We start from the raw sequence: 12,953 nt of genomic DNA, 5'->3' as shown, positions 1-12,953 counted from the left end.
GAAGAACAGGAACAGAGAAAGAGGAGATGGTGTCACAGTGACTTGCGACACATTCATAGTGTTAACATAGTGTTTCCAGGAGAGACGTCTCACAGTTTAGGGGTTTCAGTGGGAGCCAGCGGCGCTCTGACCCTCTGGAATCGAGGTGGTAGATTCCCATCACCTCCTGCAAAGCCAACATCAAAGCTTAAATTTAGTTCCATTAAGTTAAGATGGATGCGATTTTGCAGCAAACTCGTGTCCACACCAACTTCCTGATTGCATTACAGATGAGGAAAACATGTTGCGCTCCTATAAAGTGAAACAGTAATAAGTAGCAAACTAGAGATACTCTTGTAACAGGATCACACCTGGCATGATGTCAGGTTCTTGGATACCAACTGGCTGCTGAGAGAAGTTTAAGGGATGACTGCCAAAAAAGCCTTACTAGTAGACAGAGTGCATTTGGTTGTAGTGGATCCCTTGACAAGCACTAGATTTTTGCAGCAGTGTTGTTTCCTTAGTGAAACTAAATGTCGGTCTTATTTCTATTTTAGACGTGGTTGGCTTTTTTTTTTTCTCAGTTAAATTGTGGTTAGATTTAGGCACCAAAACCACTAGGACCTTTTCATGATGTTAACCAGCTGTTAGGAAGCCTTTCTGTCATAAAACTCTAAAGGCAATAACACCCAGCAATTGCCACCTTTGGCCTTCGTTTTGATGTAAGCTACACAGATGTAACAGTTCTTGCACAGATGAGATGAAATCTGTCTCAGTGTGTGCCAAAATACTCAAAGCTACCTTTGTAGTTCCTTGTATAGTGTCCTCAGGAAACACTCATTTAAACTGGAGTTTTACTGATAGTCAGCAGTTTGTTACTTGTAGGATATGAGAACATATTTCCAAGTTTAACTTCGTCCAGACAAGGTGGGCCCCTCTGTGCTGGGTCCTGGCCATGTTTTTTTTTTTCGTTGTTGTTGTTGTTTGTTTGTTTTTTTAATGCAGCCGGTGCAGTTTTCAAGGATTATCAAGGATGACACATTCATTGAATTACACCCCCCCCCCCCCCCCCCTTCTTTTTATAGGTTCAACAGCTTCCTTGTCACTGACTCTTACCCACCTCCAATTTATATTTTAAATTTTCTCATTAATTGCAAGAAAAATTGTCAATATTTGATTGAGGTTTTCAGATCACAATCTTTGTTAATGATGCCCCAAGTGTTTCTTTTCTGTGATACCCAAGGTCGTCCAATCCAGTGCTACAGTTTTGCAGTACAAAGAGACACTGTGGCACTAAGTCAGGTGTGGGGAACTCTAGGCCTCAAGGGCCAGTGTCCTGCAGGTTTTAGATGTGTCCTTGATCCAACACAGCTGAATTAAATGGCTAAATTACCTCCTCAACATGTCTTGAAGTTCTCCAGAGGCCTGGTAATGAACTAATCATTTGATTCAGGTGTGTTGACCCAGGGTTATATCTTAAACCTGCAGGGACATCGGCCCTTGATGCCTGGAGTTCCCTAACACTGCTGCAAGAAGTCACGGGTGCAAATAATACCAGAAGAACCAAACTGAGATTTCCTAGGTTGGTCATAATTTCATTAAATGCTTATTAACTTAACTATATAGAATTGACTATGTGCACCCTATGGTCACTGCACTAGCTGCCTTGATGCCCTTATCATGTAGGTTATAAAACAAAATAATGGGCATCCATTAAACCAGGGGTTCCCAATCCCAGTCCACGAGGGCCGGTGTCCCTGCAGGTTTTAGATGTGTCCTTGATCCATCACAGCTGATTTAAATGGATAAATTACCTTCTCAACATGTCTTGAAGTTCTCCAGAGGCCTGATCAAGGACACATGTAAAACCTGCAGGACACCGGCCCTCGAGGTCTGGAGTTCGAGACCCCTGTTCAAAAGGTTGTTGACCCTTTTCCCTCTTGAATACTTGAGTGGATGTTTAGCATTGACACTCTCAAGCCACTACTGTGCTTGCCTGTAAATAGCCAGACACTACACGGCAAATATCTGCAGTATACTTGTTCTGTGTTCATATTATTAATGTCATGAATGTGAGTGTTGAATGCTGGTCACTGCCTGCTGTGATTCAGAGGAGCAGACTGCTTATGTTTTTCTTCAGTTCCATTTCAGAGTTTACGGTTGCTCATCCAGTCACACACAAACCCACATATGCGATGACTATGATACATTTGCGTGCAAGAAGAGGATTTCTTTTCTTGTAGTGTCCTGATTTGTGAAATTTTGTGAGCATATGATTGCTTGTCCACCCCGCTTTGAAGTCATTGACTCCAATCTGAACTGAGAGGTATGCTGCAGCTATGAGAGATTTGACCTCCTGCTTCACAGCTGCTGTGCAACCCAAGCCTGACACTGACTCCACTGTCCAGCTGTGAAATGTGATCCTCCACCTGTGATTGGGCAGGGCAGACAGAGATGGAGGGGAGGGGTGAACAGATAAGCAGACAGAAAGCCAAAGGGTGGGGACACTGGATTAATAGCATGACACTGAATTTTCTGAACATCCCCTAAATTTACAAGCTCTAATCCTCGTCAGATAAGGACACAGCTGGTGCCTGCCCAACCTCAACAAAGCCTCATCATCATGTAATGAGACAGATGAGGCAGGAAAGAAACAATTCCCCACAGACACACACACACAGAAAATACACCCACAGGGCCCGATCGACTGTCTACAACCACAGTGGGCCCACTCTATGTTCATTTGTTAAAGTGTTTTCACTATTTACAGAGAACAAGTTTAACTCTGCTAACTGTGCCAAACATAACTGTAAGCATGTGAGCAGCGTGGCCAAAGCACACTAATGCAGAGCAGCTGGCATGGAGGGATTTCTGATTTTAAAGCATGGTTTGAAAATAGGATAATAATCCAGATAACCCTCAAGCTGAAGAGGCCAGCAGAAAAGAATTCCAGCCACCATTTAATGGCAATCTACCATGAGCTTGAACTAGTTAGGAAGTTTTTAACAAAAAAATTACAAGTGCAATATATAGTCAGATTTATTGTATGTTTTAAATGCAAAAGCATTTCTCTCAAGATAAATGAAATAAGGGGAAAAGAGTCAACTTTAGAGCAAAATGACCTTTTAAATCACCTGTTTTGCTAGTGCTGGATGATGTGATGGTGCGTTGGCTAAATTAAGTGATCCAAACTATTAACTGTGTGCTAGCTGTAATTTAATTTTTTTTCTAAATAATAAGCCTTCAATTTGACCTAATCTTAGCACATTTGCTAATAATGCACATGTATCTATTTAATAATAGAAAAACTTGTCCAGTTGTCAAGGAATTACAGACCTTTGATTTGATTTTTTTAAGTTTAAGTAGAAACACCTTCACTTGAATTTCCAAGCTTCTGTTTCTGAGGTCAAAAAAATGAACTTTGAACCTCATAAATGTGATTTTCTTTTTAGGATATTCTTAGGTCATATATACACATACTTTTCACGTATGTACTTTAATACGAAAGAATATATATATAATACAAACTCTTATATGTATAACTTTACATGTAAAACTTTTATGCACTTTCAAAGTGAAAGTATTAAATATTCCCTTCCCTTCAGTGTGTTAATGATATAATTATTAACAATAATATTATAATTTATTGTTATTAATCCGTGAACGTCTAGGCAGAATATTAGATAGCTGAGACTTGTCAGATTTTATATAATTAACCTTTTAATACGTATGTTTTTGCGTCATTTGAGCCGTTCTTTGATCTGTCATAATGTAAATAAGGTAACATTAAAACCACATTAATTCTTGTTAAATGCAGTGGGAATGGATATACTTAAAATGAATGTACAACCAAAACAAACACTCAAATGGACTCATATTTTTATTCTGAGACTCTACTAGAGTAGATTTTCCTTGTTTACACTTCAAAAAAATTCATATTTATAGTTGTGATCAGAAGTTTATATACATTCAACATGGGCATGATGTCGAGGCAGATGTGAACTGTTATTTTCCCAGGGTAGAATAGCTCTTTAATGTCTTTACAAAACAAGAATTGGATGGATTGTTTTTGTTTTTTTCTCTAATCAACATATGGTTAAAAGTATACATGCACCGTTTACTAATATTTGGTTAAATGTTAAAAGTTTAATCTAAACCAGATGCTTTTGGTAGCCATCAACAAGCTTCTTGCATATAACTATGTGGATATGTGACCACTCTTCTTGTCAGACTTGGTAGAGTTCATTGAAATTGGTTGGTGTCTTGGCACAGACCCAGTTTTTAAGTGTATTCAACAAATTTCAAAAAGGTTGAGGTCAAGGCTTTGGGAAAGCCATTCCAGAAACTTAATGGAGCAATTTCTAAACAACTGCAGATTCCAGGATCATCAGTTCAAAGAACAGTACCAAAGTACAAGCTGTTCCCCTTTTTCACGTTACAGAGCACTTTGAGTGCTCAAGTGAAAGTGGAAGCAATATATAAGAACCAGACCATTTATTCAATGTGTCATCATGTTGCCAAGCTCTGGAAGTAAACCGCAAACTGTTAACCAACTTCCTCTCATCTCAAGGTAAGGGTCATGACCAAAAAGAAGCACTGCTCCAAAATCAGCTTGACTGAAATTTGGCTTGTTTATGTGAGAAGCTGCAAAGTTTTATATTCAGACGAGACAAAGATTGAACAATTTTTCCACAATGATGAGGTATGTTTACAGGAGTCGCAAGGTTTTCAAACCTAAAAACACTATACCAACTGTCAACCATGATGGTTGGACTATCATGTTCCGTGGCTGTTTTGCGGGTACATTGCACAAAGTGGATGGAATAATGAACAAGGAAGAGTAACTCCAGATTCTTCAACTTCACCTCAAATCAGCTTTTGGAAGGGATAAATCAGGCTAACATTAAGATTCTGGAATGGGTTTCTCAAGTTCTCAACCTCAACTCTGTTGAAAATTTGTGAACTATGCTTAATGGTCAGATGCATGTCAGGATATTAAGCAATTTAAAGTCGGCCAGAAAGGTGGTCTAATACCCAACCAGAACTGTGCCAGAAGCTTGTCAATGGGTTGTATGTATCCAAAAGTCCAAAACTCAAAGTTGTGCACCCAATTCTCGTTTTTTATCGTCATTAAAGATGTGTGCTGTACAATCATTCCACCCTGGAAAAAGAAAACTTTAAAAAAAAAAATCAAGCCCAAAATTACCATGCCCATGACGCCTGGATATAAACTTTAGAATTCAGTTACGTTTTATTTTTATATGGAACCAAATCACAACAGCAGTCATCTCAAGGCGCTTTATCTTGAAAGGTAAAGACCCTACAAAAATACAAATACATCTATATCCTTGTATCTTTCACTGGGCCTTCGTGCAGCCCCTGAGTTCATCCACGCTCTGAAACAAGTTGTTTTAGTGCCTGACTGGCTACTCCTCACAAACAGAAGGTTTAAACAGCACATGGGTGGGACTACAATAACCATATTATTAATATGTTCTCTTTTTGACATCATAAAGATCCACGATGGGTAAAACTTCTTGCCCTCAACTTTTGACTCACAAGGATTACTTGATGACTTTATCATTTGAAACTTGTTTAATAAGAGCATCCGCCATCTACCAACATATATATGACAAAAATGAGGAGTAAGAGTAATAGGTCCACTAATGTTGAATAAAATAATGATTATATTAATTATCATATCAGTCATTATCATTATGATAATGATTAATATGATTATATTGCAACACAAAGCCGGGTTAGTAAGAAATGTGCACCACAAGCCTTCCATGCACACACACCACCCCATGCAACTCTTCGCCCAGGTGCGGTACTTACATGTAGCTTAAGTGGTGCCCCCGTGTGTTAGCTCCAGCACCCTCCCTCTCTACCTCAAATATTCCCTCTCACTGCCATAATCCGTTAAGGAGCCCGCCACATCAGCAAAGTCCTCCAGGACCAGGCTGGTGGAGTCCTCACCAATGGGCAGCTCCGGGTCAGACGCCCAGGAAGGGTGATAAGGGTCATGCAAGGGTTCATCCACGGCTGTCTTCATTGGTCCCTGAGGTTTGGGCTGGAGAGGCTGAGGTTTAGGTCTGTCAGGCATCTGGTAGGTGAGCTCTGGGTCTTGGCACTGCTGTTCAGTTTGTTGCTCCCTGGCAGGGCCTCCATCACTGCCGCTGCCACCCTCACTGCCCTGCGAGGCAGGAGCTAGCACGTGGTAGAGGCTGGGCAGGCGGATGTCCAACAACACGCCACTTTTGATGTAGAGCTTGTTGTTAAGGTTGTAGAGCTTTTCAGCAATGTCGTGTCCCAGCATTACAGAGAAGAGACGGGCGATGTAGCGATCCTTTGATATAAGCATGTAGAGACGGCGGCGACGCCATGAGATGTAACGGGAATCTTCCTCTGCTGTCAGGGTCACCTGGGCAGAATGAATGACACACCATACTATCAGTGTATAAAAGAGGCACTTTAGAACCTTTGACCACTATTAGCAGCATGGAACAATGTTATTAGAAGCTCGCTCTGGTTTTGCTTGCAAGCACTGGAGCAATAGCCTCACCGACATATTCTCATTCCCAAAGCACCACATACTGCCATTTGCTTAGAAGCAAAGCACTCACAAAGCTTCCGGGTAAAATAAATGTAAAAAAAGAAAAAGAAAGAAAAGAAAAGAAAAAGTGTAAGTGCCTGAAAACTCAATTCTTTTTAATGACCATCAGGGGGCGACACCTAGTTGCAAAGAGAGTCCAGTTGCATAGGTGTCTGTAAGAAAATGGACGTGTTTCAGATTTGTTTGGTGGGCCTGAGAGGTCAAACACACTGCAACCTAAGAAAACACCAGCAAACAGAAAAACGCTACCAAAGCACATAAAACACAAGAGAAGTAATACTGCAGAAACATCTTTGCTATTAGTCGTTTAGTGTTAGCCTGCTCTGTCACTGATGCTGTGATTAATTCAACTTTTTTTTTTAATCTAGCTTCCTTTGTGTTTTGTGTGCATTTGGAGTGTTTTTATATTTGATGGCGTTTTCTTCGATTGCAGTGCGTTTGATCTTTCAGAGTCACCGTAGCTTTGTGACTTCAATTTTTTTAGGGGTTAATCGTCTCAGTCATTTGTTTATTGTATAACATTTTCTACATTTTGTAAACTAATGTCACATTTAAAGTAGAATAATTAATAGGTATACTTCATTTGTGGCTAACTCGTTGGATGTGAGTATTCCTGGGTTCCTCGGTCAGCGCCACCCCGATCTTATGACTTGTGATTTAAAGAACGAAACAAAAAAACAAGCCAATATTTATCAAAATCTAATGCATAAATCAACAGTCACACTGACTATCTTATAATAACTACTGCCTGCACAGCTGGTCACTTTGTGAATTATATTGAGTTTATGGACTACTCTGAGCCTGCTAAATGGGTAATTGTGTTAAAATGTCACACTGAGAGTTCCTCACCAAGCTCCTGTATCTGATGAGCTGCGAATAAGATCTCCCTTGCCACTCTACTTCATTCATTGACAGTTGGGTTTGTAATGTAACCTTGAAGGTTTAAAAAAAAAAGCTACTAGATGTAATTCGTAAAATATAACTATTTATTACAAGTGCCATTATAATTGTTTTATGGTGGATTAAAATGATCAGTGTACTTGCTGATACTTTTAAATATAATAGTAAATTAAATATCTTTTGGTTTTAAACTGTTGATCTAATGAAATAATGTCCTCAGGGTGACATTTATTATGTTTTACTGTTTTGTAACATTTTAAACACAATAAATAAATAAAAATAAACTGCTAATTAAATGAGAATGAAAGCAGCCCATACATCTCTGCTTGTATTAGTCCACCTCATCAGATGGCACACCCTCCCTGTCTGAAAGCCACTTAAAACTAAAGCACCACCTAAATGTCCAACAAGATTTCGAGGCCTTGTTTCTACTTTAACTGAACCAATCAAATGCAACAGGATATGTGAAAGACAAGAGGACAACTGCTTTTCCCTGTTCAGCTTATCAGTCAGATGCTGAGTGTGATAGCTGGCAACAAAACACAACTTGATATCCACTTCTGGTTCCTCATTCAAGCTCATTCAGTGACAGCTTTTCAAGTTGATTTTACTTCCACGCCTGAGATTTACTGTATTAAGCAGAAACTGCATCAGTGTCCTGTATTTGGTTGTTGATCAATGGTCATGACAATTTGTGCAATTAGCATCAAGAAACTGACCTCACAGCCCATTGTTGGTCAGTGATGCTAGTGTTGGTCATTATGCAAATGTACAGCTGGGGAAACCTGCAGTCAGATGAGACTGAAGAAGTCACCTGGATGAATGACGAAACGTTTCACCCGCTAAAAAATGCCAAGTCCAGGTGAACAGAATCAGATTTTTGGGATTTCCTTACCTGGATGATTGAGCATGCATAAAGACACCGTACCTGGAACTTTCCCTCCTCGTTTGGTCTAAGAGACTCCCACTCGGGAGAGTCGAGGAACTGGTGTCGGTGGATGTAATGCAGAAACTGGCCCTCCAAAGACACGTTGATCCTGAGACAGAGAGCGAGAGATACAAGGTTAAAAAGGGAAACGGGATTAAGAAGTGATAATGACAGCAGAGAGAGTTGGAGGTCACAGCAGGTCTAAGACGCTGGAGGTGGATATGGGCAGAAATACCTGTCGCAGAGAAGCTACAGGACTTTAGTGGACAGAGGTTAAGTATGTTATTGCTAATCAAATGAAGTAAGTTTTCAAATAGGTTGAGAAACGGGACCTATTACTTAGAATTAGCAGCTTTAATAAACAATCGTGTGCAGGGATTTTTTGTCCTGAGGTTTCTTGCAAAAGATTTTAATTCAAGTCATTCACACATGTGCTGCGGCACCACTACTACTTTGTTTGTTTGTTTTTTTAAAAATTAACACAATTTCAATGACCAATTATTTCTCTATGCACGACAACTTTATTGTGTTACTTGAAAAGTTTGTTTTGTTCTTCATTCACTGTAGGCTGAACGTGTTCATATCAATGATGGGACTATCTTGTATATTCGGTCAGCTGACTAAATCTAAAGTCAAATCTAAAGTCACTACAACCTGATGAGGGCAAGCTAAGGCAAGCCCAGATTACAAAGACATTTGTATTGGAAAAAGCTGTATCACTGTTATTATATTAATGGATTTCTCTCTAGAGCCTATTACTGTGTGCTAAAACTGCTAGAAGCATTTATTTAGACACTTCAAAACAATAGGTGTTAATTACAAGCTATTTGCTAGAGTGTTGTTGCATTAATTACCCTCAAGGCACAACCAAAGGTATTTCAATTGGGGAATCCCATTCTAAAAGTGTCAGTGCACTGCTGGCACTTTGGCGTATGTACTATATGGTCCACATTTTGTGGACACAGGCTTACTCCAGAGTTCTGTTTCCCCGATTTAATTTGATTAACTTCCACAAATGTTGTTGTTCCTGAAGGGGAGCAAATACATAAAACCAGGTTCCTACAACTTGCTAAACCTTTCCAAATCTTCCCAAAAGATGCAGATTAATGTCCACTGTTTTTAAATAAGAGGTCACAATAATTCCGTAATTATGCAGCCATATGTGTTTGGCTGTGGAATACAACCATATCAAGCATCTGGCTTTGAAAATTACTCATGAATTGCACGCAAAGGAAAGGCTTTCCAACACAACAGTAATAATATCTGTTTCTGGCAAATCAGAAGATGCAGATGAATAGAAAAATAAAACGGAAATCTTTGCCAAGAAGTCACAGCGTAAGAAAGGAAACGTTTAGCTCATTTGCTCGTAGTTCCAAATTTGGCTTGTAGACTCAGAGCTGTCAGCACCGTGGCCAACATTTAATTTAAGGTAAGAGGAGCAGTCAGTGTCACTCTCCTGTCGGGAGCACAAAGATATGATTTAACCAGCTGGCAGTGAGCAGGGGGACGGCACACCGGTGAGTCACAGACAAAAATACTCTGTTTACAACATTTCTCTTGTGTAGCTTCCAGGACTGTGAGATCTAATGCAGCTCTGCTTTGAGGATGTTTGGAGGAAGAGGACAGAGTTCCTTTGACGGTTATGTACTGCCAACAGTCTCAGAGTCATTAATTAAGTTTACTTTTAAATATTTATGTGATGTTATGGGGGTTTTTTTCCCAGTATTGGAAAAATGTAAGCCTGCGGTATAAATTGACATACTTTAAGCACCTTCTGCTTCATTAATTCGGTCTGTTACAGCACTCTTATTAACTTTGCCTACTAAAGTGACATTAATATCTCAACACACAGGAGCTGTGGCAGTATGTGGACAGAATGTCTGCACAACAATGCAAAGCACTCATGCAGATTGTGTCTGCATGCATTTGAGTTTCTACATCGAAAATAAAGAATACTACAGCATCTTTGCAATTGTTAGCCTGCATGTGCATATAGGCCCAATAATAAAGGTGCAAAGTTTTTGTTTTTAGCATCACTGTTGGTTAGGGTGCTCTGTGTTTTTAATTAACAGACAAAACTACTGTATTGTTTTATTATCATTGCCCTCATTTTCATCATTTTTTACTAACCAGCGAGGACCTTTAAGCAGATAAATTCCAAATTAAAAAAACAGAGAAAAAGGAAAAGAAATCAGAGCTTGAAAAATAGTGAAAATTGAATTCTAATGAATGTTATTGTTGTTCCATGCCAAGTGGCTCTGTATCTGGGCAAAGGCTCAGTCACACTGGATTAAAAATAGAACAGCAACCTCAATGCAACTGGAAATTGGTAGCTGCCCTTTGATTACACTAAAGAGACTGATTGCAAGTAGTTGCACAGACCAAATGGTCAACCATTTTTGATTGCAAGGTGAATAGACAGGTCACCCTGGTGGAAGGCAACCTGTCTCAACACAGCTACAGTCCAGCTCTGACTGACTGCAGTCACTCAGATTCATTAGAGAAGGTTTGCAAATTGTTGCCTTCTAATTTATAAATGCAGACAAACTGCCAACAGTTTGCAATTAGTCTGAGTCAGCTTGCACCAGTAATGTTTTAAATAGAAAGGCTGAATCAACTGGTTGCCAACTGGTTATATTGCAATTATGTTCCAATATATTAAAAAAGACCACTGAGACCCTATATCATTTTGGGATTTTTGCTGATTCTTCATATTTAATCGCCATATTATCACAGAACGACTGCCCAATTGCCATTTTATTGGTATATTGCTTGATTTGCAACTGGTTTCAGCTAAATGCAGGTGGCCACCGTCTTTAGAGCAACCGTTTCAAAGACAATGAGACTGCAAGTTCATTGCACACAGCTATGGTAGTTTTGGTAAGACTCACAGTCTCCAACATGTTCCCTATAACACCCTCAAAGGTGATACAGATTTGGTGTTTGCAGCTTATTTCTACTTTAAAAAAGTGCTTTACCTACAAGTATTTTTCTTTTATCATGCAGGTGTTTTGGGATTCACAGAACCCTCGATGCGATACAGTAAGATACAATCCATGATAACAATCACTCTACAACACTACTACAGCTATCCAAAATCGAAGATATGAATACCACCAAAAAAAAAGTAAAAGCAGTAGCTATGTGTGTATTCACAACATTTTGAGATAGGTTGTGTTTGTATTTTTATGTATGAATATTATTGTGTCAGTTCTTGTTATTAGCTCTCTGATTAGCTTTTTCCTGCTGTTTGCCACTTCATTAGCCTGATTTTTCTGTAAAACGCCCCCACCAGGAGTCATAAAGCAGGGATCTTGGCAACTCAAAGTGGTGCATCACAAGACGATATAATAAAATGTAGTGCTACATGTGTTTTACATGTGTTTTATGGCCACACTTGAGAGTGCGTGCCATCTTGGAGATGTGTGTCAAAGTGTAATCGTCTGCGCACACAGACACACACACACAAACACATTGCCCACTCACTCACCTTCCAGAAAGCAGAAAGGAGAGCTGGTCAATGGGGGTCTTTCCCTCCACAGCATAAGTCTCTCCTGCTTTCAGCTCCAGCACCTTGCTCTCAAAAGCCTTTGCAATCTCCTTGAACACCTGGACAGGCACGCCCAGGGGCAGGTAGACCGCCTGGTAGAGGGAGGCCAGCTCCTCACCTCGTATGCCCTCCTGGTGCAGCCGGTAAAGGAGGTGACAGAGCTGAAGCAAGCAGACCAGCAGTAGAAGCAGGTTCCAGGTGAAGACATCCAGGCCACACACTGTAAGCAATCCCCACAGAAGAAGACACAGGAAACCGGGACAAAGGAAGCCGAAGATGAAGAGGCACCCATAAGCCCCGCTTCCTCCCATGTAGCCCAGAAACAGGATGGTGTTGCCCAGCTGGTAGATGGCTCCCTCTGTGTTGTTGCTCCAGCCATCGCAGAGAGGGGGAAAGAGCAGGCTGTCCAGCAGGCTAGAGTTGTCTGCACTCATGTTTAAATCTTTTCGAATAAGTTCTGGAAAGGCTCTTGGTGCACAAAGCAAAGTTTGTTTGTTTTGTGGGGTTTTTTTAAGAAGGGACCAATAAGACTTGTTTTCCACTCAAACTCAGTGCTGTTTCTGTCCTATTACTAGATCATCTGTTTGGATTACAGCTTGATTAAAAATAAACAGCCTGATACTGACCAAAAATGTCAGAGGTAATTGTTTGTTCCCTTGGCGTGCAGCGGCAGAAAATTCTTCACCGTGAAGATGTTATCACGACTCTATTTGTTGCAGAAACACAGCTGGAATGGGTTTCCTCTGTTTCTTCTCCTCTCATCATGCGTCCCTTCCTCTCTCCTCTGGCTTCTCGCCCCGTCTTTCCCTTCCAAGTTTTCCCGTAGTCTTTCTTGCTGTGCTTTTCTGTCTCTTTTTCTCACCCTCTGGCCTGCACTGTAGAGCCAACAGCTGGAAGAGAAAGGGATAAGGGAGGCGAGGGGGGGGGAGTCGATAGGGCCCTAGAAGGATAACCATGTTTGGAATTGAAACCCAAGGAGG

The 12,953-nt window shown here is 40.3% G+C and overlaps 1 protein-coding gene across 2 annotated transcripts; it reads right to left on the bottom strand.

Moving 5' to 3' along the window:
• Positions 1-4: 4 nt before the first annotated feature.
• On the bottom strand, positions 5-12,833 carry popdc2 (popeye domain containing 2). Of its 2 annotated transcripts, none has more exons than XM_063499053.1 (4): positions 11,914-12,833; positions 8,424-8,532; positions 5,959-6,403; positions 5-166 (listed from the first exon to the last, which is right to left on the bottom strand). In XM_063499053.1, exons 1-4 carry the CDS (start codon positions 12,405-12,407, stop codon positions 90-92), a joined length of 1,125 nt encoding a protein of 374 aa, XP_063355123.1. In that variant the 5' UTR covers positions 12,408-12,833; the 3' UTR covers positions 5-89. The 2 variants fall into 2 exon arrangements, with proteins under 2 accessions (XP_063355123.1, XP_063355122.1); XM_063499052.1 differs by having other exon boundaries at positions 60-166; positions 5,818-6,403.
• Positions 12,834-12,953: the final 120 nt, after the last annotated feature.

The sequence above is a fragment of the Pelmatolapia mariae genome, linkage group LG16_19 (genome assembly GCF_036321145.2).
Source record: "Pelmatolapia mariae isolate MD_Pm_ZW linkage group LG16_19, Pm_UMD_F_2, whole genome shotgun sequence".
Classification (NCBI taxonomy): domain Eukaryota; kingdom Metazoa; phylum Chordata; class Actinopteri; order Cichliformes; family Cichlidae; genus Pelmatolapia; species Pelmatolapia mariae.
The sequence above is the reverse complement of the archived record's forward strand: the minus strand, read 5'-3'. Positions and strand labels throughout refer to the sequence as shown.

Coding starts and splice junctions, on each gene's coding strand:
- popdc2 (XM_063499052.1), bottom strand. CDS start 12,407: ATGAGTGCAGACAACTCTAGCCTGCTGGACAGCCTGCTCTTTCCCCCT. Junction 8,533..11,913: donor TCCTTTCTGCTTTCTGGAAG/GTGAGTGAGTGG, acceptor TCTCTGTCTCAG/GATCAACGTGTCTTTGGAGG. Junction 6,404..8,423: donor ACGAGGAGGGAAAGTTCCAG/GTACGGTGTCTT, acceptor CATTCTGCCCAG/GTGACCCTGACAGCAGAGGA.